The following is a 26,459-nucleotide window of genomic DNA, read 5'->3' as shown; positions in this document are numbered from 1 at the left end:
GCAATAAGAACAATGACCAGTTCTGGGAGGGGACAACTCCCACTTCTTCAACAAAGTAAGGAAAGGAACTGCTGCTCCCTGCACCCCAAACACACACGCACACACAGAGGAGGTCAAGAGACCATTTTAAGAAACTGTCAAGATTCATATTTGAACCATGGTCTTGATTTAGGACTTCAATGCACCATTCTCAAATCAATGTGTGCAGCCAAGTTTTCCATGTCAGATGCTACCTTTGGAAAAAAAAAAAAGTATATATATAAAAAAAAAAAAAAATCAAGAAAGAGACTTCTGCCCGTTAGAAAACTCTCTACCAGACGCTAATGGGATGGCAAGCACTGATCCAAACCCTAGGAAACAGTAACATGCATCAGTAATCTGAGGTATCTTCCCATTTCTCGGTCTTACTAAGATCAATTCATCCAGTAAGTGTGCTGTATCCTTACGGAATTGTTGGGGAACGGTGAACCTGCCTGCAAGAAATGAGCACCGGTGCATAACAAGCACATGTGAACGCTACAGCGAGGTTCACAGAGGGCTAACCCTGGTCAGTACTGAAGCAGGGGGTTTCTTCTTAACCCCCTTAAAAAAAAAAAAAAGGAGGGAGAGGAGGGGGAAGAAGAGGGGAGGACAGAAAAGAAATAAAAGGAAGAAGAAAGGAAAGGTAGAAAACAGAGGTCCCCCATCTACCTGCACAGAGCCAGGCAGACAAGCTCAGTTGGAGGTGGTGAAGGGCGCGGATGCGTTATTGGTACTGGTAGCGGTGGCACCGGTCACTGCGAAGCCCGTGGGAGGAGCTATGGAGCTGTGGCTGGGCTGCAGGTCCTTGGGGATGCCACTGTGGGAGCTCAGCTGGTGGCCGAAGGCCGCGCTGAACTGCGGGAGCTGCTGCTTGGGGGAGGTGGAGGCCATGAGTTCCGCGGAGGCAGGAGCCATGCCACTAAAACTGGTCTGCGGCAACCCCGGCAGCACGCTGGAGCTGTTGGGGGTCACAGTGGCGAAGGCGGGCTGCGTGGTCTCTGAGTGCGAGGTGGTAGGTGGTGTGGACAGGGAGGTGGACAGGAGGTGTCCATCTGCACCGAGAAGGTTGCTAAACGGAGAGGGGTCCCCAAGATTGACAGGGAGGCTCCCCCAGTGAGTTCTGGGGTTGACCACCCCGCTAAGTGGCACATCCAGCTGAGTTGGGAGCAAGTGCTGTGCCATCATGGGCATCTCTGCTGAGAAGGTAGCTGCCAGGTTATCACCGGAAAAGGATGTGGTGTGAGGGGAGGTGATATGGTCACTGTAGGGAGACGGCACATGCTCACTATCGTAATGGCTTCCATGGGGCGAGGAGTGTGAATGGTCACTGCTGTATTGCTGTCGTGAGGTGATCAGGTCATCTGCCTTGCTCAGCAGCTGGGCAGGGTGGGGCCTCTGGGAGGCATGGCTGCCATCGTGAAGTCCATGAAACTGTCCTGGGAAGGCTCTCTCCCCAAGGCCACTCTGGCTTATCAGAGTGGCAGAAGTAAGGCCGACGTTGGCTGGGGCTGAGAATTGCCCCTGGATCTGCCCTGCCAGGGGCGTAGGAGGGTTGGACAAGGTAGCAGAACGGAGCAAGTTCTCATCCAGCTCCAGACCGGAGAAATTATCATGTACTATACGCCCATTCAACAGCTCCCCCAGATCCGTGTTAACCTCTCGACTCAAGGACTGCATTCCTGGAGCTCCAGCACCTGTGGAAAACACCCCTATCCCTCTATCTGACAGCTCCTGAACTGGCACACCATCTGTCTGTGTCAGTACGCCAATGGTACTTAGGCACTCGAGAGAAGTTACAGCCTGCAGGGCCCGTTCCAGTTCTTCAGCCTCTTCTGTGGTAGGAAGGAGATCTCCATTTTTACCTGCAGAAACAGGGACACCAGCAGTTAGAGCTCTCTTCCGAGCGCAGACTGGAGCTCTGCGAACACGGAGGTAACAGTTCAGTGCAGAGCTACAGGGCGGGATACCTCATGGTACAGAGAAAACTTCCCTCTCTTCCCTCTTCACCAAGTGAGCCTGGAAGCAAAAACTAGAAACTAAACCACCTTCTTCAAAGGAATTCTCATTTTCTCTTTCTCTCTCTCTCTCTCTCTCTCTCTTTTCCTCTTCCACATAAAAGAAGTTGCCTCCCACACTTAAAGTAAAAATGCTCAAGTAAGACTTCCTTCAGTGCTGCAATAATTTCAATAGTCTACAAAGCCCCTTCTACTTATCACACAGCAATCGGTATAACTTAGGTTCATTTAGAGTCAGATTCAATTTGATGTCATGTCAGATCACAAAAATAAAACAAAAGAAAAGAAAACAAAACAAAACAAATCACATATCCCACCTCGGGTCTGTTCTAAGCTTTGATATCTATGATAGGTACTGAGCTCTAGAATCCAGAAATTCAGGCATAGTCCTGATCAAAAGCAAGTTTCAAAAAAATGCATTTAAAGATTTCACACTCTTCTCCTTTGATAAAATATCAACATTGACTGTGGTTCCAGCCCCACTCGATGGCAGAAAGATGCCATTACTGAGGGCACGCTTGATGAAACTGCAACAGTAACAGGCAGAAAAAAAAATAAGTAAAATGAATTATTGAAACACCAAACCAATTAGGATTTCCAGAGCGCTAATTGTGAGCAGAGAGCTACACACCAGTCTTCTTGAAGCCTGCTTTTCTTCAGACCTCACAAACAATAGGGTAAATGCATGCTCCCTTGTCTAGAAGTTATTACCTCTGTGGGAAAGCAAGCAGCCCCTCAAAATGCACGTTTCAGAAATACTCACTTCTTCAGCACACTGTCTGTGTTCACTTTAGCATAAAATAAAGTGGTACCTTCAAAGAAATCAAAATCCTGCAAGTCGTCAGGCAGCCGCGGCAGGACATCAGAGAAGTCCTCCTGATTCAATTCCAAGTCATGTGGAATGTCTGTGATTTCGTTGGCGATATCATCAGGCAGCTCATCTGCACTCAGCTCTGGTGTGGAGGGGCTCCTGGACAGAAAGTACTGTTAGCCTCAGCATCCAACTTTAATTCCTCCAAATGGCATGTATGAACAAATACCCATCCGCATTGATGTTTCCCCACCACATATATAGATATTTTTAAGTACCAGCTAGAAAAAAATTGCTTTTGCTAAATTTAAGATGCTTAAACTTAGTCTGCTGATTAAATACACAAGATTAAATATGTGAGATAGGACATCAAAAGCAACCTCCATTAAATTCAACCACGGCTCAAATCTAAAATTAACTCCTCTAAGTTTTTCTTTTCTCTAAGTAGCCAGATGGAACCTATTCCCACCCCTGACCTACCTCCCTACCCAGAAGCTGATCATCACAGCAACATTTCTACAGTCCTCCTTCCCAGGGCTGCAGCTGCAGCTGAGCAGCCTGGGGCAGGGCTGCCACTTACCGTATGTGGGACATCTCTACGGGCAGTGAGACACTGGCAGGCATGGTGAGGTTCCCTTGGGGCACTGCAGGAGGAATGGGTTTCTGGGGCCGCCGGGGGCCTCGTCTTCTCTTCTTCTTGTGTTTTTTGGTAAGTGCGGGCGGCTTTGTTTTTTTCCTGGGTTTCCTCTGCTGCTGGTGCTGAACTTTACGGGAGCTGTCCCCTCTCAAGAAATTGTCCTGTGTGAGGTAGAACAGTAGCAGAGAGAACACACTAAGAATAAATACGACTTTCCTTGTTTTTCTTATTAGATGTTCCAAAAGTCTACAAAAATCCATGCATAATGCAAGAGAAACCACCTGCTAACTTGCATGCAAAGATGCATATTTATATGTTTATTAAGTTGCTTCTTTGCAACTTGTTTTCCCAATAGCATAGTACACATAGACTAAACTGAGGTATAATAAATATGGGATCCTTCAGTGTCATTTAAAAAAAAAAAAAAAAGAAAATCAGTAAAAAGCAATAAGTCCTAAATAAGTCAGAACTGCATCATCACACTTCCTCTGGAAAACAGTTTGTGTCCCATGAACTAAGAACATTTGAGAAACACTGTTTTGAACATAGCACACTCATACTGTATTCAGACCCAAGGGCCAGGATTGGGCCCAAGTAAACTGACCATAGGATCACTTGCAAAGCTTTTCTATTTATTGATTTAGGAGAGGAGCCGGATTTCTTCTTCCAGTAAAGCATATTTTCACGTACTTTTGAAGACATGATAAAGTGTATGTAAGAGACTTTTACAACATACTTGATACTAATTGAGCATGTTCTACCCACTTAACAAAAGTGTAAGGAAATGGACTCTTCAGTTTGCAAAACTGCTAGTTAGCAGTCAGGAGGGCACAGAAAGACTGAGGGTAAAACTCTTCATCAGCCCAAACCATAGAAATAATTACAGCTGGGGCTTTGTGCTTACCATTTTTTTGGCATGTTCTTCGCACAGAGGTGTCTGATGTGTGATGTCAAAAACTGGCACAGAGCACTGCTGACCATCTGCAAACTTGGCTGTGCAACTTGAGAAGAGCTGCTGAGAACGGTTCAATAAGATATCTGTGTATTTCCACATCAGGAATAACACACGAGACAACGATGGAGAAACGCCTTTTGATTTATCAGCCTGATAAAGATCAGAGTCTTCAACTCTATCTGTCCATGGATGCTACTTTTAATGAGTATCTTAACTTTGTTATTCAAGTTCAAAGCTAGGTAAGGCTCAAACCTGACTTTTAAAGTGAAAAAACTGCATTCATGCAGAATCTCTAATGATTTTGTTATATATTGAGATGGTTTTATGGAAGCAGCTATTTCACTAATGAGTTCTTAGCAAAAAGAAGCCTTTCCTGGAGTCTTAATCAATAGATCAATAGTACCAGTTGGAGCAATATAGTCAACAAGACTATTTCCTCACAGACTAATGACAATCCATACTGAAACATTAAAGAAAGAGTATTTCTTACTTCCATCGTTTAAGGTATATTCTTGGCATTTATCTTTACAGCACAGACAAAGAAGTTTCAAGATTCTTCCTGCTCCTCTGAAAAAAGAGATGTGCAATCAGACAGAAAGGTCAAGTAAATCCAAACGTAAGCTTGCTGAGATTTCCTTCAGAAAAATAACCTGCAGGAGTGAAAATGTTTCCAGACTCAGAGCAAATCAAACAGATATTTCACTGTGGTGGGTTTTTTTTTTTTCCAAACAACATTAGAAGCTCCTCTTCTATCTACCCGTTCTCAGGTAGATCACATAACCTCAACATGTTGAGAAAATGGAAAGGTGCAGAAGGCAAAGATTTGGATGGATGGCCCAGAACCAAGAGCTCATATTAGGAGAAACTATTGTCATTGAGAAGGAAGTATAGAGGGTGGAACTGTGGGCAGGACTGCCAAAATCACTATCCTTGACTTCAGCTGTACATACAAAGACAAGCTTGAATTAAAAATAAATAAAAATAAACCAGGAGTCAAATGAACTACCAAGCAAATCTGCACACCGCAGGGTGCACTCAACACAGTAGCTTCAAACTGTTCTGCAGACTGCTTCAGCAAGGCCTGCAACATATCAAACAGCCAATTCATCAGGAAATTCAGTACACAGGTCCTTCACCTCCACAGCAAAGACGTGAGGCATCTGCACACTAAAGAGACTGAAAAGGTGCTGCTCTCTGATAAGAACTAGAATGGTTAAGCACTAGTCACTTAAAACGTCAACAAGAAAAGCTCCAACACAAGGAAACAGGCTATCAGCTAAAACAGAAAGCCTGCAAAACTCTTAAGTATTCCAGGCCGGAGGCTGGTCTGTCTACAGCCTTCAAACTCAAACCTTGTATCTAGTGCACTGTCTCCTTGCTGCGACCTTCACACGTCGATTCTGCATCTTTTCCAATTTTTCTTGAAATCCCTGGCACTAGGGATCCTTCCTCATGTCGAAGCTGGATTCAGGGAGTTCTATTTTGCTCCTTCAAAGGATGCACAATCCCAGTTTTCCATCTTTCAAGTCAGTCTAAGCCATCTTTCTAAGCCCTGTGATACTCCTTTCCCCACACTCTCCCCTTCACAAGTAGCTATTTTATTGGATGCTATTAAGAGCTGTTTGAAAGCCATGGGACAGACACCAAGTCATCCATGAATGAGGGGCTCATTTTTGTAGAGGTGTCTAGGACATGAACTACAACTTACGAAAGCACAGACCATGACAATGATAGATAGTCTACTACTAAACTACTCATAGATGACAAACTACTCATCACCATTGCCTACTGCATCCATATTGCATAGCAAAATTAAAAGCAAAATAAATAACGAGAGGCTAGCAAATAGGTTTTCCTCTATAATACTGCACCTGTCAATGCAAAAAAAACGAACCTGCTCCCTCCCCACACACACAAAACCCAAGTGTTTCCACTCTGGAATGCAGCTCCTAGAGGGAGTTAAGAGGATACGCTGAAAACAGTGCCTGGTGAATGGAAGGGCCTTGTTAGTGCACTGTTCACCCTTCAAAGTCCCACTGCACGTCGTTGGTTCCGCATCTCTGGGCTTGGCTTGGCTTGTGCTGAAACAAAAGAATAAAAGAGTCCGGAGTCAAAATCCCAGTTCTAGCAGGTATCCAGCACAACTACTCTACTGAACGTGGCACTGGACGATGAAACATTTTAACACACGTGTGTGTGTCATGATTTACACGGGTGCACAGAATTAGCACACTCTAAACAGGGATACGGAAGAGTTGTCAAAGACAGGTGAAGGTGCAACTGCAGTAACAGGATTGCTCTTTATTCCAGCATCTAACATAACAGGGCCTTAGCTGTAATGAGAGGTGCTGTGTGTTACTACCACGTAACCTTTATGTCCCCCTGAAAGAGTTCAGCGGTTAAGGGTCCTCACAGGTGGTCCTTAAAATAAGGCCATCCTTTAGAACAGGATGCATGGGGTCTGCCTACGCGGGCTGCCAAGTGCATTCCCAAGCCTGTCCTAAACCAAGACATGCCGAGCACCCGCAGAGCTGACATGCAAGCCCGTGCTCAGACAAACCAGCTCTGGCGCGGCAGAGCCTGAGCGTGGTGCCCCACGTGGCCAAGAGCTCCTCGTGGGCACCGTGCTGCAGCGCCATCCACCAGCACGTGCCCGGAGCCTGAGCGGCAAGCAGGCGGCGAGGCAGCAGCGGGGATGAGCACTGCAAGCACCGCAGAGCTCGCCGGGCGGCACGGCCTGCGCTCGAGGCATCCGTCACCTTGGCGTAGACAAGGCTGGCGATCCCGGGGCTCAGTGTCACCTCATCTTGCTTTCTAGGTTGGCAAAAAGCTTTCTGTTTTCCTTCTGCCATTACTGTCATCAACTGCACTTTGGCTGAGCAAAGTTTTGGTTAGTAATGTTGCCCCATGATACGCTTTGGAACTCAAAAGACCATGCTTAAACTTAAGCAGGGTAGTGGCGACAGGCCTACCCGGCTTTGCAGGTCTACCCAGAACAATTTAATCCTTTTGCACATAAAATCCCTAATAATGAAAAACCCAGCAAGAGCTTACTAATTCGGGCAAGGCTTTTGCTGTAGTTTCAGTATGGAGACTTTTGTGCATTTGGATAAACTAGTAACGTAGCTCTTCTAAGCACATCTAGGCAGCTCTTTCAACATCACTCTACTGCCCTTCGAATGTCAGCAACAAAAGCACCCCAGAAACAGACTAAATTTGCACCCCCTGTTCCAGCCTTCCCGGTCCTCCTCTTCTCCCAAGGTCACACGTGCTGTAAAGCAAAACTAGAACAGCAGAAGGAAGCTGCTCTTGGTATCCCAGACATAACGCCAGGGCCTGGACTTGCTCTGCGTCCTTATAAATATGAATCAGCCAATGCTCAGTATGTCAAGAGCTGGCGGGATGTTGACATTATCTGGAAAGAATTCCCACAGAAGGTAACCTTCAGAGCTGTTGGAAGGAATTTATTCTCTTGCTGAGTTTCTTTTCATGTTAGATTGAGTTAAATCTAACAAAAAGCGTAAGTTTGATTAGCTGGGAGAGAACTAAGAGGAGGTACAGACTTTTTCCCCTTCTTTTTTAGAGTTTTCGGAAAACAGAAGCCTGAATTGCAGTGGAGAATTGCAGGCCAGGCCACACATTTTTTAAGGAACAGGACTTTAGCGCCTGGCATTGGAAGTCGGACACAACACATAGATTAATTATGAAAAATTAATTGCAATGGGACACAAACTCATCATTCATATGGCTTCTATGAAATGAGGCCCGGGTACTGCTGAACAGGTAATCCCTGTTTTGCCACATTCAACAGTGTGAAAAACGCCTGTCTTCATGGAAAACACGGCACACTGTATTTATGGTGCCCTCCCGGCAGGCACTGACACACCACGGTGGCTCTGCGGACACCCATGCCAGCGTCCAGGATTCTCCCTGCGGGACTGCCGCCTCGCATCCCCATCCTGTGCGCACCGTGGCGGATGCACAGAGCGGTCTCACCTGGCGCGGGCGCACGCGGCCCGTCGGAGCTCCTGGAGGAGCTGCCCCGCGCGCTCCGGCTCCCGGCTGGCCGCCTGCAGCAGCGCTTTCCGCAGCGCGTGCCGGCACTTCTTCTGACGGGATTCTGCCCGCTCCAGGCGGCACAGGTGCTTGTATTTTTGCTGAAAGTAAGTGCAAAGTCTGGTCACCCTGGAACTCCTGTCGTCTGCATTGTCGTCGTCGGACCTGAAGGAGGGAAATGAAGCACAGATGGGCTTTATTTCTTTCTCTAAGGAGGCTACTTTGGCATTTTGATATGATCATGCAGGTGGCACCCATTGCCCAGCCCCACAAAGATCCAAAGGCTGAAATCGGGCAGGGATGCTCCGGTGCTTCCCAAGTTGTATGAGCAGGATCCCTTTTGAACTCCTCAAGGTACTTACCCTTCTTAGTATGTCATTATTAGAGATTACATCAATTTATCATTGGGCTTGACATATTTAAATGTCTGCAGCCTGCTGCTCAAAAAAAAAAAAATCTATACTGTTAACCTTTATTTACTGTAAATGTCTCGGCAAATGAGGCAAACTCTTAAATCAAAGTGCAATTAGTGGAGAGGACAGGAGTGGGGGACTATGCAGTGGAAATTTACTGAAAAAAGGTCACACTGGAGAAAATGGTCAAATTGTTACAAGTACCAAAAACCAGTGACCTTTCCTGGTTCCTCTGGCCTTGCCAGGCAGTGCCTCCTTCCTAAACCAAAATGCACCCTCACACACCTGGCTCCAAGCCCTGCACTCTCTTGCGCTCCCTAGTTATATCTATTTATTTTATTTATATATATATATATATTAAGTCTCATATTTATACCAATGAAATGCTTACAACTTTAATAATGGGACCAGAATGTATCCCATAAATTTTACTGGGCAAACATGACCCCACAACTCTTACAGTCAATAAGTCTGGATTGAAACCCCATTTCAAGGCAGTCAACAGCAAAACTGGTGAAGGAGGCAACACCAGTCCAGTTCCCATCATGGCACTGATTTTTTTCTGAGGGATAAATTCCCCCTTTTCTTTCTAAATTACCAGTAATTATTTTGTAAGGAGATTTTCTCATACTAAAAACAGTAATGGAGCTGAAGCTCAGTTATAGCACAAGGAAAAGAACCGAGGGAAGGAGGAGACCAGCCTGAAGCCATAACCAGAGGAAGGGCTGATCAGATTCTCTATTTACTTATGAAAGCTTTTTCCCATCCCTCTGCTCATCCCAAACAAATCAAGACCATCAAAAGCATGTCAAGATGTTCAAAAAATAAAGCAGAAATCCTGAAACAGTGAAACATCACTGGGATTTGGTAAAAACACAGGTCTATCAGGCCACTAAACAGTCCTCTGCAAGACCTCAACGTGACACCTATCCCCAAATGGCAATTCCAATGCTATCTACTAAAATTACTAGTAAAATTCCAGCTAATGCCTACTTTCCTTTCTGGAAAATCTTATTCCATTTACATTCTGGCTAAATCAAAGAGGTTATTCCCAAGAGGCACCCATCTCCTCCAAGACTGCCCACAAAAACTCCCCGTGAGCAAACAGTGTCTGGGCACAGAGGCACCTTTTCATCAAGTTTTACAGAAAGTCAACCACATCTATGTATTTTGTCTGTTAAAACAGATCAGAGATGATCAGCAAGAAGCACAAACTGCACGTAATTAACCTCCACAATTAAACGATAAGCAGAAATCGCAACATGCTAGAAGTAGTTAACATATTTAATGCTCAAAATATTTGCACTGTGAAGATGAAAAGAAAATGTATTTCTCAGATCACTTAAGAAAAATGCCTACTTGAACAAACTGCCTGATTAGAAAAGCGTATATATAAAATACATTAATGGAAAAGAAGTGGATGTATATATAGACACACAAATGGATGGGCTCAGCTGTATTAGATATTTTGTTACCCAATTTAGGGCGAGTTACTTAAACAAATTTGTAGATTTACTGATTTCTTTTTACAAAGAGCTACAAACTAACATCAGGCCATCAAGATCATCCAAACATATTTACTCAGAGAGACCTAAGACAATAATATCTTCCTTTTTAATTTTTCTTAAGGCAAGGGAGGTAGAAGGCTAAAGAGTTAAGGGTAGGCAGAGGGATGGAAACATAAGATCTGCCAGTGCCATACAAAAATGTATCCATCACAATCAGGGAACACTGCATCTAACTGAAGTGCATGAAATGTTAGAATGGAAAAGAAAATGTCAAAGCAGGGTAGTATTTTCTCTCAATATGTGAAAAGAGAAGGAAGAATTCAAAGAAAGTTAAAGCAAACAGAAGACACAGCACCCAGAGGTGACCTTTAGAACTTGACAAAGAGATGGGGATCTATGGAAGAACCAGATCAAATGTCAAGGAGAGAAGAGTGCAAGGGAAGTTATTTCATAGGCATATCATCTGCTTTCAGAATTATGTGCTATTTTAAAGATGTACTAAAGACTTCTTCACATTTTCCTATCACGTGCAGAAGAAAGAGCAATTCTCTCTACTCTGCCAAAACATTTTGCTTAAAAGTTATCTTTTAAGTTAAACCAATGTTCATGAAAGTTCACTACTCTGACTGACTGCCTAAAAACAATGGTCTTTCAAAGCTGACAAAAACAAACACCCTTTTAAAAAGGAAAGTAAATGTTTGCATGTTACCACTAAGCTTTGATTTACTGAAGTCTTTCAGATATTGTAGACAACCTTTAAAGATGGGAAGTTCTGGCAAGTTTCAGAATTTCAATTTGTTATTCTGTGGTATTTAAAGATTATGCAAATACGAGCCTTTCTGTAGTATCAAAAAGTCTAGTTGCAGAGTGAAAGAAACCACAAGCAAACCTTACTGAGACCCCAAAACTTCCCTTTATGATAAACATGCCTCGACATCTTTTCTTGTGGCTTAAACTTCGAGGTTGTTGAAATACTGTGCTTTGTATCTTAACATTTACATTAATATGGACACATATTAACACACCCAGATGTGAGTTCACAGATTAATGGCTTATCAGTATATATAAATTTATATATATGTGTGTGTGTTGATGTGTATATTTTTATATATATATACACACTGATACCAGATATCTCTATGTGTTTATACACATCTATACAGACATGTGCATATACACAGACAGAGGCTGCAAGCCTTTCTGCACCAGCAGCAGATACCCCTGTGTCCATCCCCTTCAACCTGAACACTTCACTCCAGTGCTCCCAACTTCTGACAGAGGTCAACACTCAGTAGCTAAGAAGGCTTATTTATTTAATAACTAAGAAGAGTTAAAAGAAATACCACAGTCTTAAAGAAAAAGAAAGGCACGCATTAAAACAAACATCCAGCAGATTTATCATAAAGATTAAGGAATAAAAGGCAGTAAGGTTACTAATGAGCTTACTCACAAAGGGTAGTAAAGAATGACAAGAGCAACTCCCTTCATTTCTTTCCCATTCAGGAAGTATCACTCACTATCCAGCTAGGTACCAAGTTCATGAACGAATCCCACTAAGCTCAAATTTAGGCAAAGAAGCTTAAATTCTTTCCTGATGCATCCTTCTGACAAAGGCCTCCACGTTAGGAGGAAGCTGGGACAGAAGGCAGAAAGCTGCCTCAGAGCTCCTACAGACAAAGGAGCTCAAACAATCTTTCGTTTCAATAAAGTGCTTAAACAAGTGCTTCATTTCCACTGACTCCACTTGAAGCAAAGCCTGCATTTAAATGATTTATGGCATCAAATCCTGTGCAAACACTAAAGAATTGTACTCACTCGTGTCTTTCGTAGCCGAGGGTCTCTCGGATAGACCACGCAATCTGGTAAGGGGAGGTTTGCTCCGAATCCTCCAACTCTTCTCCACTGTCTTCAGACCAGTCCAGCCCTGAGGGAATGGAAAACACGAAAGCTGGATGAAAGTCTATTCATCTCACATAGATCTAAGCCTGTGTGGTGTAGTTGCAAGCATAATTATGTTTGATTAAATCCTTTAACACTCTCACTTACTCAGGAAAAGTTATGGTAATAGTTTCCTTATTGTGTGCAAATAGTCTGCACTGCCCTTTTTTTCTTTTTTCCTCTGTTTTCCTTTTTAACATTTTCATTGGCCTCTTTATCCATAATCAATGAAAGGAAAACCATCATCTTTCTTACCTACAGAAAATACGAAGGCTTTAAAGATGAGGTAAGAGAGAGGTCCCTGCCATGAAGAGCTGACTGCCTGGTAATTTTTAACACTATATGATCTAAATAGGTCACATAATTCCACTTTCATTTTTGTTCACATTATAACCCCTGTGCTCCTGCTGCCAAACACATGGAGAATAGGAAAACCATAAGACAGAGCAGCATGGACAGAGATAGTTATGCAGCTACACAGGATATCACTCTGCTCTATCTTTATAATTGGTGGTCAAATGCATAAACTAGCATGAGAAGAGCACTAAGAAGAGAGATGCAAGCAGTCAAGTGCTTGCATTAAGCAATTAAGCTCTTCCTTAATAACAGCACAGTAGAATCAGCTGCCTCAGATATTCAGACTAAACAGGACAGCTAGAAAGCGGGTCCAAGAAGCTCTCAGGTGGAACATTTCAGCAAAGGTTTCATTCTCTGCAGCTCTTCCTACTCTCCCTCCCACTCCAGGGGTGCTCTTCCCATTCCTGTGCAAGGGGAAAACCCAAATGCAGCCACATTTATAGGCTTTTTTTTTTTTTTTTCCCTCCTCTCCTTACCTTTAAAGATTAGAAACAAACATTAATTTGGAATACAGTTATTAGGGACACTACATGATTTAGGAATAACACTTAAAACACTAAGGACCATCAGAAATCCTGTTCTCCATGAGTAGCATTAACAATCTGAAAATACAATTCTTAGTACATAGCTTTAAGGTACGTTAATTTAGTTCAAATGCACAAGTCATTTGATAAAATGCCAAAAATACACTTTCTACTTAAATATTTTTCACTGTCCCCACTTCTATAATGGAAAGAAAAAATAACTTAACCATTGGATAAAGATGTTCATACAATAAAGACCAAAGTTGGGGTGGGAGGTTCTCTTCAAATGGGCACGGGAGAAATAAAAAAAATAAAATGAATCTAGATTCATTTCTACTCACACTGAAGACTGCAGTTCCATGAATACGGTATTACACAGCTTAAAACTGAGAGTGTCTTTTTCAAGATTCTGTGAAGTTCTCTCTAGTACTACTCTACTGTAGAAACAGAAATCCTAAATTTTTCTCAACCAGCATAACAAGGCTTTAATGTTAAGCCACGTTATGAATAAATAACACTTTCTACATATATCATATATCATATATAAACAATTTCTGACATAATTATTAAGTGAATGCTGCTAATATGCTAATTATAAAATATTCTAAGTGCATACAATCCTTTTAAAATATATTCTAGTATTCGTATAATTGTACATTAATAGGTCTAGTCATTTTTCTCAGCTATGCCAACTTTGGGAAACATTTACTATTCAGAGCACGCACCACCTGAGAATATAAAAGATTCAACAAAGGAAGTGACCTCTCAAAAGGCAGGTCACTTTCTAACCTATTTGGGTCTGTGACACTCGGAGAGTCACTCTGGAGTTGCAATTCCTTAGAAAAACTGCATGATATATAGGCCCAAAGAGGATTTTGGCAGAACCATGTCCTTCTGAGATGTGCTGTGGGATGCTAATTATCTTCTGAACAAACAGTCAAATTACCCCGAGTGCCAAAGGGCACATTTTAATAGCACATTTGAAAAAAGAATTAATTGAAATAACAAAAATTACAGATGCCTGTGATTAAATAAGATGGTGTGCTAAGAACTTCCAGATTTATTTGAGGTCTCCTAAAAAAGAAGAAATTAAAACCCAGCATTCCTGTCCTAACACACCATGCTGCCTTCTGTTCCCCTAACTTTCTGCTCAGCATTCTGCCTGCTGGAAAATTAAAATCTAAAACTAAGCAGAAAAATAAGACAGATCTGGAATATGTGAGGAACAAGACACGTACGTTTCTAAGAATATATTTGTAATTAGACAAATAAGCCATAGGGTCAGTAGTATTTATTTACCTACCATATTTATTGCTTGAGTAGCAATAATTGATTATTATAGTTTCTAAATAGTAAGGAAGGAGGAAGCTGTTTCTGGACTGATATGTGGACAAGGCTCTGCCTCTCTAATTAATTTATGTAATGACACTGAGTGCCATTCTTTTGCTCACTCTGTCTGTACATGGACAGACCCACCCTGGAAAAATCTTCCTTTTCCAAACTTCCTAATCAAGTCACCTGGCAGTGTGGATAAGCACAGAATGACGAGCCAAATCTCCCATTTCAGCTTGGACTCACTTTGCAATCCACACTTGTCATCTACTAGATACCCAGTCTAGCCTTGCCCGCTCTCATGGGTGCGGGTGATGGTGTCTTTACCACGCGGGTGACAAACCTTCTGTACGACGCGTGCGTCACACGAGCAGCGTTTCCACCACTCGAGTCTGACTTCTCAAATGGTCAGCAACACGTTAAGATGAATATGCAACAAAAAACACTATATATCACTGCGTGGTGGATCTAGGCCTGCCTTTGATAGAGAAGAGGGATAAAGAAAGCAGCAGTTACCCAGTCTGCGGTTAGCTGGAAAGAGCCATGCAGGAGAGGACGAGTAAGATCCTATCTCCCTGTCCTGAAAGGAAGCAACGAAAGGAGCGGGGACAGGCAGCGCGTTTGCCATCTACCCACCTAAGTGTGGAAACAGATCAGTGTCCAGCTGCTGTTTTCGAGTGCACAGTTTCACCAGTCTCTGTAGCCGGCTCATGCAGGACGAGTGCGGAGAGAAGGCTGTGGCTTTCATGAGGACCCGGTCCGTCCTCGGCGGGTCCGTGACAGGAGCCCTGGCGGGTGGCAGGAGAGGCAGAGGTCTCTTGCTAGACAACTGCCTGGCTTGTGCTATAGTGTGTGTGGTGGGCGCCACTCCCTGCATTGGTAGGCTGGTGTTGGGAGGTTGAGGTGACTTGCAGACGATGCCCTGCGGTAGCCCTGCCGGCTTTAGCGAAGCTGATGAGGGAGGCAGATGGGAGTGCTGCTGCTGCTGCTGCTGCTGCAGGGGCTGCTGCTGCTGCAAAGGTGCAGGAAGGGGGCTAAAGTGCTCTTGGCGAACTTTTAAAATCTCTGTCTCTCTCTGGCGCTGCCGGTTTTGAGCCAACTTGCTCTGCAACTTTTTCCTCACCGTTGCCCCTTTCTTTAGGTCGTCATCCTCCTCGTTGAAAGCAAAGGGGTCTTCTAAATCTGCCTCCAGGTAGTGGAGAGGAAGCCTGGCCCCCGGCGGGGAGAGGGACATCCCGTCCAGTCCATTGGGCATCTTCAAGGCCAGCGTGGGCACGGTCAGACTGAAGGCCATAGCATCCATCTGGTGCCTCACCTTTACCTCCTCTATGGGATCATTCTTCTTCTTCCTCTCCTTTTTCGGGATGAAGCCAAGTACCTGCAGGTGGCTGTTGCAGTACCTTTGAAAAGTAAGAACAGTAGGTTCTTAAGTCAGTTCTTGTAAGCAGGAGTCTGCAGAAAATGGGTATCACAAAAGGGAAACCTACATGCGACCATATCACTAGAAATTAGATCAAAACACAAGAGGTTTTATAAAAAGAGGACATGATCTAATACAACAGGTAATCATTGTGTTCCCAGGCTCTAACAGAAAGCAGAAACATTCACAATTTGCAATCTCCAGACATAAAACTCCTCACACGTTACTCATAGGAAATTCACGCGCTGCCGTTCAAAATATTTACGAACAGGATAAATATTCACAAAACAAAGGAAACAAAACAAACGGGACCACCTGACTCACGAAGCACAGGAACTCAAGCCATTAACGCTGATCATACAGAACCATTTCAAAAGCTCCCGAAGGAAAAATACACTGACAACCTCCTCCTTTCCCTTGGCTGGAAACAGTTAACATTTCCCACAAAGCACCTTCTTAACACGACCTGTTGGAAGGAGATTCTTATAGGGACAATCTCGCTATAGAGATACCTGCTGAGAAGGGCCACTGCTGGCCTTTGATGAGCAAGCAGCTTAAATGTTAAGTTCTAATTGCTTAACATATCATATCCAAAAGATGAGCTGAATAGCCGTCATATAAAAATCTAGTTTAAAGGAAATTCCCTGCTGCTATAAAGCTTTTACACAATGTTAGATGCACACAAGCAAGTCGCAAAAACACATTTCAAACTCTTCTAAAATAATAATAATAAAGAAAAAGCTTTTAAATCATGCTAGTAAGAACAGAAAGAGAAATCACAGAAAGTGTGTCTTGCAAATTAAAAGCATAAAGGGAGATAAAAGGAGTGACAACTTGAGATCCAGATAATGTATTTAAAGGCAAGCAATTAATCTTGGTTGAATAAAGCAAGCAGGTGACAGAACTATATGATCTACTCCTTTTCCTGATTTCATATAGGCAGACTCTCCTGCCTCTGCATCATCCTTCCAGCCATGAGACTTGTGCCTTGCAGAATCACAGGCCTGAAGCTTAGAAATGAAGGCAGGGATTTGAGGAGAGGGTGACATCTACATCAAGAAGCAGGGAATTATTCCTTGGTAGGGCTATACCCATGAAGGTATTCCTTAACACACATACATACTGAGAGACACGTTTTTAAAAATTAAACATTATAACCAGGGCTCAAGAAAGCTTCCATGAAAGTCAATACGACTAATTGAATAATTCAAATTAAGCACATTACTAATTCTGATAAAATAAGACCGACATCGGTTAGAACAGAGCTTTTAGTATGACCGAATGAAAAAGCAAACATACAAAACTTGAACATAATCATGTTTGTTTTTTCCTTTGGCTCTTAAGAGTGGCAGGATTGCAACACTGAACACTAACGATATCTCACACGGGCAGCACCTCTGGATGCAAATCCATGGATGCCAGGCTACAATACAGTGGAAACACGGATCACTGCAGACAAACCTATGCTCTGAATATTGACTCCTGCCCGCCAACACAGAGGAGGCTGGAAGCACCCCGGCACTAGATGAGGAGGAGCAAGAAGATCCCAGGAAAAGCACTTGAGCCTTCTCCGTGTAGGGAATTACCAACCCAAGCTCAGCCTTGCCAGCCTCCTGCTGCCCCCCGTGCCCCACATCTCCCAGGGCTTGAGGTTGCACTGGGGCTCTTTGGCTGGTCCTGGTGACCCTGGTGCTGCAGACCCTGGTGCAGACACCAGCTGCCTCTGCTGGAAGCAAGAGGCTCTCGGGAGCGGAGGCAACGCACGGGAGGACATTAGTAGCTTATGCTCCATAAAAGAGAGATTAAACAGCTTCCCGACTGGAATAGCCCAGGCCCTTTCACGCGGCTCTGAGCTGATGGGATCCAAAAGCTTCAGCTGGACAATTTTCCACATCACCAGCAGGGCAAGATGAGGCTTCCCACCTACACCTAAGCTCTGCTTCACAGCTAGTGTTGAGTTCTGACACTTATGTAGAGGAAGATCTAATTAAACCAGAGAGTGTCCTGTGTATCAGCATAGGATTTGCAAACTGGAAAGAGAAGCAGTAAAATGGTGTATAATCTAGCTCGATTATAACAACAGCATCATTAAAAACTGAATTAAACTTCATTATCTATTTGTGTATTTGGACAAGAAAGAATCAGAAGACTCAGTGAAGAGGAAGGCCACATCTCTATCCAGCCTATATTCTTTAAAAAGCACAACAGTGAATAGAGACACTACACTTCAGATAACGTAATGAAGCTACGAGCTATTAAAATATTAATTTGAAGATTGTTAATGGTTAATAAGAAATTTAATAACATAACAGCATATTAACCAGTTTTGTGGCTGATGGCATCCCATCATTTGTAGGGAGTCAATGGATTTTTTTTTTAATTATCCATGGACAGATTACGAGGCCTTGGGCAGATAACGTGTATAGCCTGTTAAGACATTTTATTTTTCCATAATCTCCAGAAGTATTTAGGAGAGGGCTGTCACACAGCCTGCTTCTGATCACATAGAGTCACATGCCTAAACCGACATGCCTCAAATGACCATCTGATGGCAACTTTGCTCACAGAAAATTGAGAGCTACAAGTGAAGACATGAGACATAGCAAACATCTTTGTATTGAAGTGAGTGTGAAAAAAAAGCCTCTTAAGAAACAGATACAGGCTTGGGTGCCAAAACAAAACAACAAAATGTTCAGAGCAGGCAGAGGGCTCATCACCAGCATTCATTCAATGTTATTGTTAAAACTAAGCTCTCTCCTGAGGCAGGCTTTTAAATTATTCTTTCAAACTATCACGTCCTCTAATTTGAAATTAAAAGTTTATTCTCTCCTTCAGACACCTGCTGTCCCCTCCAAGGGGTGTAATGCGACACCCAACGCGCAGCCGAATTATTCTAATATAACATACAGCAGATGTCATGACCACACTTCAGTATATCCAGTTTGATTTTTTCTCAAGTTAAAGTGTGAACTCAATTCAAGGTGTAAAGAAAAATATCAGATTCTATGGAAACACGTGAGATCTAAGCAATGTCATTAAGTATCATTATCTCTACTGTATTTAATTATGACCACTGTGTAACCAGCAACTCCGCCTCAGCCAGCACCTGCATCAGAAATTACAGCACATCATTTGCTCCACCAATTTCTGTGATCATTTCTTGCTAGCTTATTTCTGTTCTCACACCGCAGCGAGGAACAGCCACTGACTGTCAAACTACGGCTTCAAGTTATTCATCTCGTGCCATTTGAGCATTTGCCCTGCAGCTTTTGACAAACATTCGTGTTCTTCTCCTCACTTCATCAGTCTCCTCGGCTGCAATGGCAGGTGAAGTGCAAGTTAATTTGGAGCACAGTCCAACTGTTGTTTCAGACGAGGGAGGGAGCTGCGAGCCGAGAAGGAAGTTAGATGTAGGGCACAGTGGGAACGCTGCTAATAATGTGAAAGGTTAGTGGATGGCAGCTAATAATGTGAAAGGTCAGTGCAGAGGGGTTTGATTCTTTGGGGGGCACACTCTGTTTATATTTTAGGTTGGAAAAGAAGTTATGGTTTGTAGCAGAACAAGCCGCACGCAGTTAAACACATTAATCAAACACGGCACTGCGGACAAAACCGAGTGGTGACCCTGAGAAATTAAAGTTAGATATGCCTGGCAGGCAGGATCAGCCAAATTCTGCTCTATCACCCCAGCACCAATGCAGCCGGTGCTCACACGGCCTTCCAGAGCAAGGAAGAACCACCCCGCGGTCACGGCACGGGCTGGAATTGAGAAAATCTGGTTTGAATTCCCAGCTCTCCAAAGGCTTCAAGTACAATCTCTTACGACGCATTTAATAACCCAGCCACCTCAGGCATCTTCATTTGGGCAGGGAAGAGGTGGGGAGAGGCAGCAGCAAAGAAGAAAGGAAGGCAACAGCACCTTCCTAGCTGGCTGATCTGCTGCCCAGTAATATTTACTTTATTCCAGCGATACACCAGCAAAACCACTGCATTGAAACTCCAGCTCCATCCCTACGTGCCACTGCTCCCCGAGCTCGGAGGGAAGGCGCTTCCAACCGTGTGGCCTGCAGATGTAGACAGAAATGCCCCTTTGGCACAGCTGGCCCAGCAGGCAGGCATGTGGAGGGGCAGCACGACGAGGGACAGGGAAAACTAACGGAGCAGCAGGTACCTGCAGCAGGTTTGATCCACAGGTTACAGAGCGCTGCAGAAAAGCAAGGAACTCGTGAAAAGCTCCCTGAGAGCGAGCTGCTGCCTCCTTTCGGGGTACCCAACTCCCCCGGAAAACAAAACACAGCTGATTAATCTTAAAACAAAACCCTCAAAGAAACATCCTGGAACCCAGCCCACTCGGGCCAGCTCGTTCCTCACTGCAGAGGGAAACGCAGGCCAGTGTCCCAACCACCTCCCTCCTTCCAGGGGTACCACCACAACTCACCTTCGGTCCTCAGATTTGGGGATGGGGTTGGTGCAGCGCTGGCTGTTGTACTTGGCCACATATTCACATTGCTTGAAGGGGGCAGTCTTGTCCTCCAGAACGTGTCTGATACAGAAGGCGTAGCCGTTGAGTCGCCGCTGCTTGCACAGTTTGGGGCTATACGAGCACAGGGGCTTATTGTCAACCTCAGAGAAGTGTATGTGTTTGCCTTCATACATCACGTGACTCTATTCCTTGCGAACATCAGCTGAAAAGAACCAAAATATTAAAATAAAGCACACAAGGAAATAAAAAATAATAAAGCACGTTTAGTTCTAGAGCGCACGTTTCATTTTGGTGGGAAGGAGCGAGCCAAAACCATACCTGATTTTAAATCTCCTGTACCATATCAATGTTAAGAGAGAGCCCCAAGGACACCAGTATTCTGGAATGATGACGAATCAAGAGGAAGCAGATTGTCTGTGGAAAATACGAAAGAAAAGGTCAGTCAGTTGAGAGAGTGGACAGGACCACACTGCTCACTAGAGGAAATGGCCAGAGGCGGCCACCTCACCTGCGGCTCACTGCAAACCACCAGGAGGAAATGGGGGGAAAAAGGTCAAGCAGCAAATTCCATCACTTGCTCTCTGTCAAGTTGAAGGCAATGCACCATTAGCCCGTGTCACTGCAGGGATGCTCTTCTTGCAGCACCTTTGTGTGCAGAAATGATTGTCCCTGCCTGTTAAAAGGCACCTTTTGCAGGGCAGTGCATGGACAGCGCTCGTCCCCAGGTGCCTCCAGCACACCTGGGAGCAGCTTCCACACCTGGGAGCAGCTTCCACACCTGGAGAGCAGCTTCCACACCTGGAGAGCAGCTTCCACACCTGGAGAGGTGCCCGCAGCTTTTGCAGGCACCACCAGGCAGCCTTTCCCAAGGTCTGCAGGACTCTTCAGAGCTTTTCCAAACATACTAGATTAGTTTAAGGTAAATTCTGGCACTACTAATGCCCTAGGCAGTGCTCTCATCGGCCCTAGGAGGACTTCCTGGTTTCCCACCACTATGGAGCAGTTAACAACCACGTCCTTTCTTACCCAAGCAGCTTCCAGTACAATCTCCTGCACATATTCTGCAGCTACTCTGCTACTCTCGCCCCAACCTGTGAAGGCTGCTGTTCCTAGAAAAGCCACCCTGAAGTACCAAACGAGCTCTTCTCAATGGGGTATATTCAGTATACGTTCAGTTTCACATATGTTGCACTTCATGCATGTTATACAGCACGCAAAGGAGTGCATGTAGAGGTCGTATTTAGAAAGCATGTAGTAAATAAAAGGCATGTGACTAGAGTACCTATTACCATCTCATCAAATTATTTTATCCCAAAGGCCCAAAACAGCAAAGGAAAAACATGCGAGGAGGGAGCCCCCAAACTGCACAGGCAAGATGCAGCTTCCTCGTGCGAGGGAAGAAGCCTTCCCTCCCAGATCTACAAAGCCCCTTGAGAAAAAATGACAAGTCCTGCAACGTTTGGGGAGCTAGAAGGGCACCTTTAAGTCACCGCAGCCAAATAAAATGCCCCGTGATGCCCTTCTCAGCACAGAGCACGAACCAGACACTTTCCTTAGTGTACATCTAGCTGCACGAGGAGGACGGAAAACAGCAGTTTTTAACTTATAAAGATCCATTACCGAAATCCATTACTACATTATGAATTACTGAAACAGTTTTTTATGTACTTGTGCAGCCTACAGAATGGTTGCAGGCACTGCACACTGTTACTGACTTAAATACAACTAATAACCTAACTAATCATTAAGTGCAGAGCACCTAACCCACTTGTAATCACTCTTCCCAATCTCCCCCAACGCATGGAAGGAGCCACCCTAGGCCCATTTGAAGCTAATGACTAAACACAACCCTTCATGATGCATTAGTCCTAAATCGGAAAAGTTCATGGTTTTGCTCGCTGTGCCTAACCTGGAAATGGAAACAGGGAACTATAATCATGTTTTTAGTGTAATGAGAAACAAAATGATCTTTTTGGACACCTTTGATAAAGCAAACCCTGATGTACACTTCAGTATTATCCAGTGACAGTGTGAAGGAAAAGAAAATGCTACAGTGAGGTGCCCAACATGCTGGAGAGTTGTGACCCATGCACTTGAGAGGTGGCCTCCTCTACTACCATGAGCAGAAATAGTCAAAGGCACCTTAACTAACTGCATCTCACACGCAGAACGAAGCTGACAGAAGGGTCTCCGCAGAGATTTCTCTTAGCAGTTCATCAAGGCTTGTGTTTGGTGGCGCACTGGATGGGGTGAAACTCTCCCAACGCACAGTGAACCCTGCAGAGATGGGATCACGTGGGCGCTGCTGGCCATTTCTCTGTGCTACGCACCACCTTCTCTGCAGCTACTACCACTATATTTATAGGGTTCTTTTGCTGACCAATGCCCCCTCCTGCTGCGCACAAGGCAGCAACGTTTCTTTCCTGAAGGTTATGAAGCAAGAGGCCAAAGAGAGCGAGCTCTGCAGAGCATTTCCAAAGTAAAGCACAGGAAACACACAGCACTTCCCAGGGCTCCTCGGTCAGCTTTCCATAAGGAAAATACTCTGCCCTTCCCAGCCACTACAATCCCAGATTTAGTCTTGTGTCCGTAGTCTTATTTTGGGATTTAACTTGCAATTTTAAGTCTTGTTTTTGTACTTAACTTGACTGTGCCAAGGCCAGAACAGCATTTGCAGAAAGATACAGGGCATGGGGCATGCTATGTGAAATATATAAGCAAGAACACCGACAACGTTCCTCAAGGAAGCCAATAACCTTAAACATGGGGTTTTTTAGTCTACATAGGCACTAAGAGAAGCTCATATAAATATTATCACGTTAAAAAACCTGAAAGGAATTGATCAGTGTAGTCACAGAGCGAGGAACAGAGAGAAAGCTAATAAAGTCAGCTGTCAGTCTTATTCAAAAGTATATATCCTCCAGCAACTTTCCCAATCTTGCAATTAAATCTTTATTGATAGACTCCTGCACAGAGCCCCTGAAAGGCAGTGGCACTATATGCACACACTGCAGGATCAGAGATTAAAGTTTTGCCAAATCCAAAAAGTACCTTTTCTTTTTTCTTCCATACATATATACATTATAACTACTTCTTAATCTGTTGATCCCAATTTAACTTGAGCTAGTTACTGCACTTTGAGGAAAACAGGCATTCTTAACAGAGCGCTCTGCTGCTATATAAAAAGTAAGTAGCACAGCACATGCCACTTGTCTGAAAAGAACTGAAACTACACTTAGCTAAGTAGCGGGTGGGGGAAAAATTATTTTTGTCCCATAGGATTCAGTAAGAGATGACGGAAACATGGACTTCCCCTGAAGGAAAAAAAAAAATAATAGTAAGAAAGGACAAAACGTTTAAGCCACTGTACTTTGCTGCAGAAATACTAGGGTACAAAACCCTCTGGAAGCTGCTTCGGCGTCTGCAACTAGACTTTGCACTGAGGCTGCAGGAAGATTCAGCACAGACTGAATTTGCACGTGCTCAAAGGCTGCTTTGAGCCACAGCCCGTGGATGAAGCAGCCAGAGGCTGTGTGTGTCTTAAACAACTGCTCCCAAGGAAAAGATTTGGGGATAGTCAGAAGCAACAGGGCAAAGAGCAGAAGAGCGTCCAGAAACCTATGACACTGACAATGGATGTAGGACATGCCTGAGCTTTACAAAAGAATCATAGAAGTAGGGGATAAAGTAAATACATAAATGGCACGTACCAAACCGTGTAACTCTAGAACAAATGGTGCTCAATAAAGCTGGTAAGAGATTGACTTACCACAAGATATTAAAAAAAAAAAAATAGTAGTTTACTTCATTCTAAATGATGGATCAAGTAGTGGGACTTGCTGCCACAGAAAGCTGTGGAAGAGAGAACATCATCAGGTTTAAATGGGCATTAGAAAAGCTCACGGACAGTTAGCACAGGAACAGCTGTGTAAGGAAGTGGGCAGTGATGCACTTGCTGCAATGCCGAATTTAACAGCCCGGGATGCTGAGCAAGGAGAAGGGAGAATCCCAGGAAGCTGCCAGGCTTCTGGGCATCCCTTGTTCCCCATGGGACAGACAGAGCACTAGGCTGGAGGATCCACTAGGGCACGGCTTATGTTCCTGGGAGCTCACTGCTAGCGTTTGAGCTCTGGGAACACATTTCCTATTTCCCCTTCTCCCATTTCTCACTCCTGAAGGATGACTGGGACAAAACCCCCTTCCTCTGGTGAAAAAATCCTGTTTGGGCTTGTGAAGAACAGCAAACTTAGCACTGCAAGCAGAGCCGCGCAGCAAAGACGGGCAGGACAGGGGCCAAGGCCACTCCTGGTGACACAACCGCTGCTGTGGCAAACTTCATGGGGAAATCTTTGCTAGAACATACCAAGTATTTTATTACAGAGAAATTTGGTACCTGACATCTTCCAGAGGCTACAGAGAAGTCAATGGCCTGGCCACTGTTACAGAATCCAATGCATTGCAGCCCAAAAACCCAATCAGCAACACTAAGAAAACACCGTGCTGGAAATACCAGGATATATTAAAGCATGTGATTAGATACATTTGCAAATGTACGCTTGGAATGTGACATTCAAGGCGAGCGAGGCCCTTTTAGGCGGTGGAATGCCCAAATGCACTGTAAGTTGCACTGCAATTATCTGCCAGTGGTTAAAGGATGTATAATTAAGAGGATTGAGCTTACGGGTTCACACATCGCATCCAAACACAAGGCACTGCTAAAGAGGCCTTAACTAGGTTGCATTTGTATTTTCTAATATCAGTTTGGATGCTGCATTGCTTGGAGTGTTCCTGGAAGCTCATGGACAAACTACAATCGTTTCCACAAACACCAGCTTGGGGCAGAACAGGAATGTGGGTCTCTAAGAGTCTGCATTTACCCACCAACTCAAATTGCTTAACCAATACTTTTGTTGACTCCTCCGTTTGACCAGGGGAGAAAAAAAATTCCCCGTGTTCTCACTGCCCGTCCCTTTTGCTGAGACTAGCAGTAAATAAAGAGATTTTAAGGTGTTTGGGCAACATGGAATTTAATCCACTCAGAGCTGGACAGGGACCATAAAAATCATTGCAAAGAGACACGTTTAAAGACACCTTACAGTAATAACCTTTGGCTAGTATTAGTACAAACCATATTACAGAGAAAGCAAAAACGCTCTATTTCTTTTTATTTCATACGTGGACACTTTAGGCAACGAGTCCCTCTCTGGGAAGCGTTCTGCTCTATCCAGAGCAGCTTCCACCACATCTAATTGTGGTGGACATCAGCACCACAAAGTTGTAATTTCTGTCCCTGTTCTGTGACCTAATGGTGAGTTTGGCTCCTTTCTGGCTGTTCATCAGCCCGGTTCTCTGCTGTGCTCAGCTACCAACCGAGCCTGCCGTAATTCTGGAAACAGGACAGAAATGTTTTATTAGAAAAACCATCCCGTTTGAGACAGATATTCATATTTTAAAATCCACCCAAGAAAGCAGAAGCAGCAACGTTGCCCTCATTCTGCCTTTTTAACAAGCTTCTTACCTCAACTCTGCAAAAAGGCAGCATGTATTGAATAAGGATGTGCAATACGGTAAGGGAAAACAGTAGCATCTTCTAATAAAAAAAAAAAGGCCTCAAAATATATGGTAATAAATACAGAATTAAAATTGAGTATTACTCATAATAGTAGCATATAGGGTTGTAACAAGCTTCAGTTATCACAAAAAAAACATAAGTGTGAAGTGGGGAGTGACTTTTTGTTCAAAAACCAAACAACTTTTTTTTGTTTTCCTACATAAAACGAATTTAAGCTGGAATTTTAATTCCAACTAATTTGCTCATCTGATAAGCAGTGCCTTACGGCAGGACAAAGATAGCCCGCAGTCTAAAAAGCAGTAACTGCTTAAGATGTTAGGAATTTTTAAAACATCAAAGGATCTTTAAAAATAGTAGATGTTTAGTAGGAAGGTTTATAACTGAAAACTGTAGCTAAGAGCACATTGCCTCAGAGGT

The 26,459-nt window shown here is 43.9% G+C and overlaps 1 protein-coding gene across 1 annotated transcript; it reads right to left on the bottom strand.

Annotated features, from left to right (window-relative positions):
* Positions 1-714: 714 nt before the first annotated feature.
* On the bottom strand, positions 715-20,867 carry INO80D (INO80 complex subunit D). The gene is made up of 10 exons (XM_026048125.1): positions 20,789-20,867; positions 20,426-20,672; positions 15,204-15,967; positions 12,232-12,340; positions 8,436-8,660; positions 6,411-6,520; positions 4,389-4,522; positions 3,428-3,645; positions 2,849-3,006; positions 715-1,883 (listed from the first exon to the last, which is right to left on the bottom strand). The coding sequence occupies exons 2-10, from the start codon at positions 20,641-20,643 to the stop codon at positions 715-717; spliced, it is 3,105 nt and encodes a 1,034-aa protein (XP_025903910.1). The 5' UTR covers positions 20,644-20,672; positions 20,789-20,867.
* Positions 20,868-26,459: the final 5,592 nt, after the last annotated feature.

Source organism: Nothoprocta perdicaria, unplaced genomic scaffold (assembly GCF_003342845.1).
Source record: "Nothoprocta perdicaria isolate Ctin4 unplaced genomic scaffold, notPer1 scaffold_11, whole genome shotgun sequence".
Taxonomy (NCBI): Eukaryota; Metazoa; Chordata; class Aves; order Tinamiformes; family Tinamidae; genus Nothoprocta; species Nothoprocta perdicaria.
Note: the sequence above shows the minus strand (reverse complement) of the source record. Positions and strands in the feature narration are given on the sequence as shown.

Coding starts and splice junctions, on each gene's coding strand:
- INO80D (XM_026048125.1), bottom strand. CDS start 20,643: ATGTATGAAGGCAAACACATACACTTCTCTGAGGTTGACAATAAGCCC. Junction 15,968..20,425: donor CCCAAATCTGAGGACCGAAG/GTGAGTTGTGGT, acceptor TACTTTTCAAAG/GTACTGCAACAGCCACCTGC. Junction 3,007..3,427: donor GTAGAGATGTCCCACATACG/GTAAGTGGCAGC, acceptor CTTTCTGTCCAG/GAGCCCCTCCACACCAGAGC.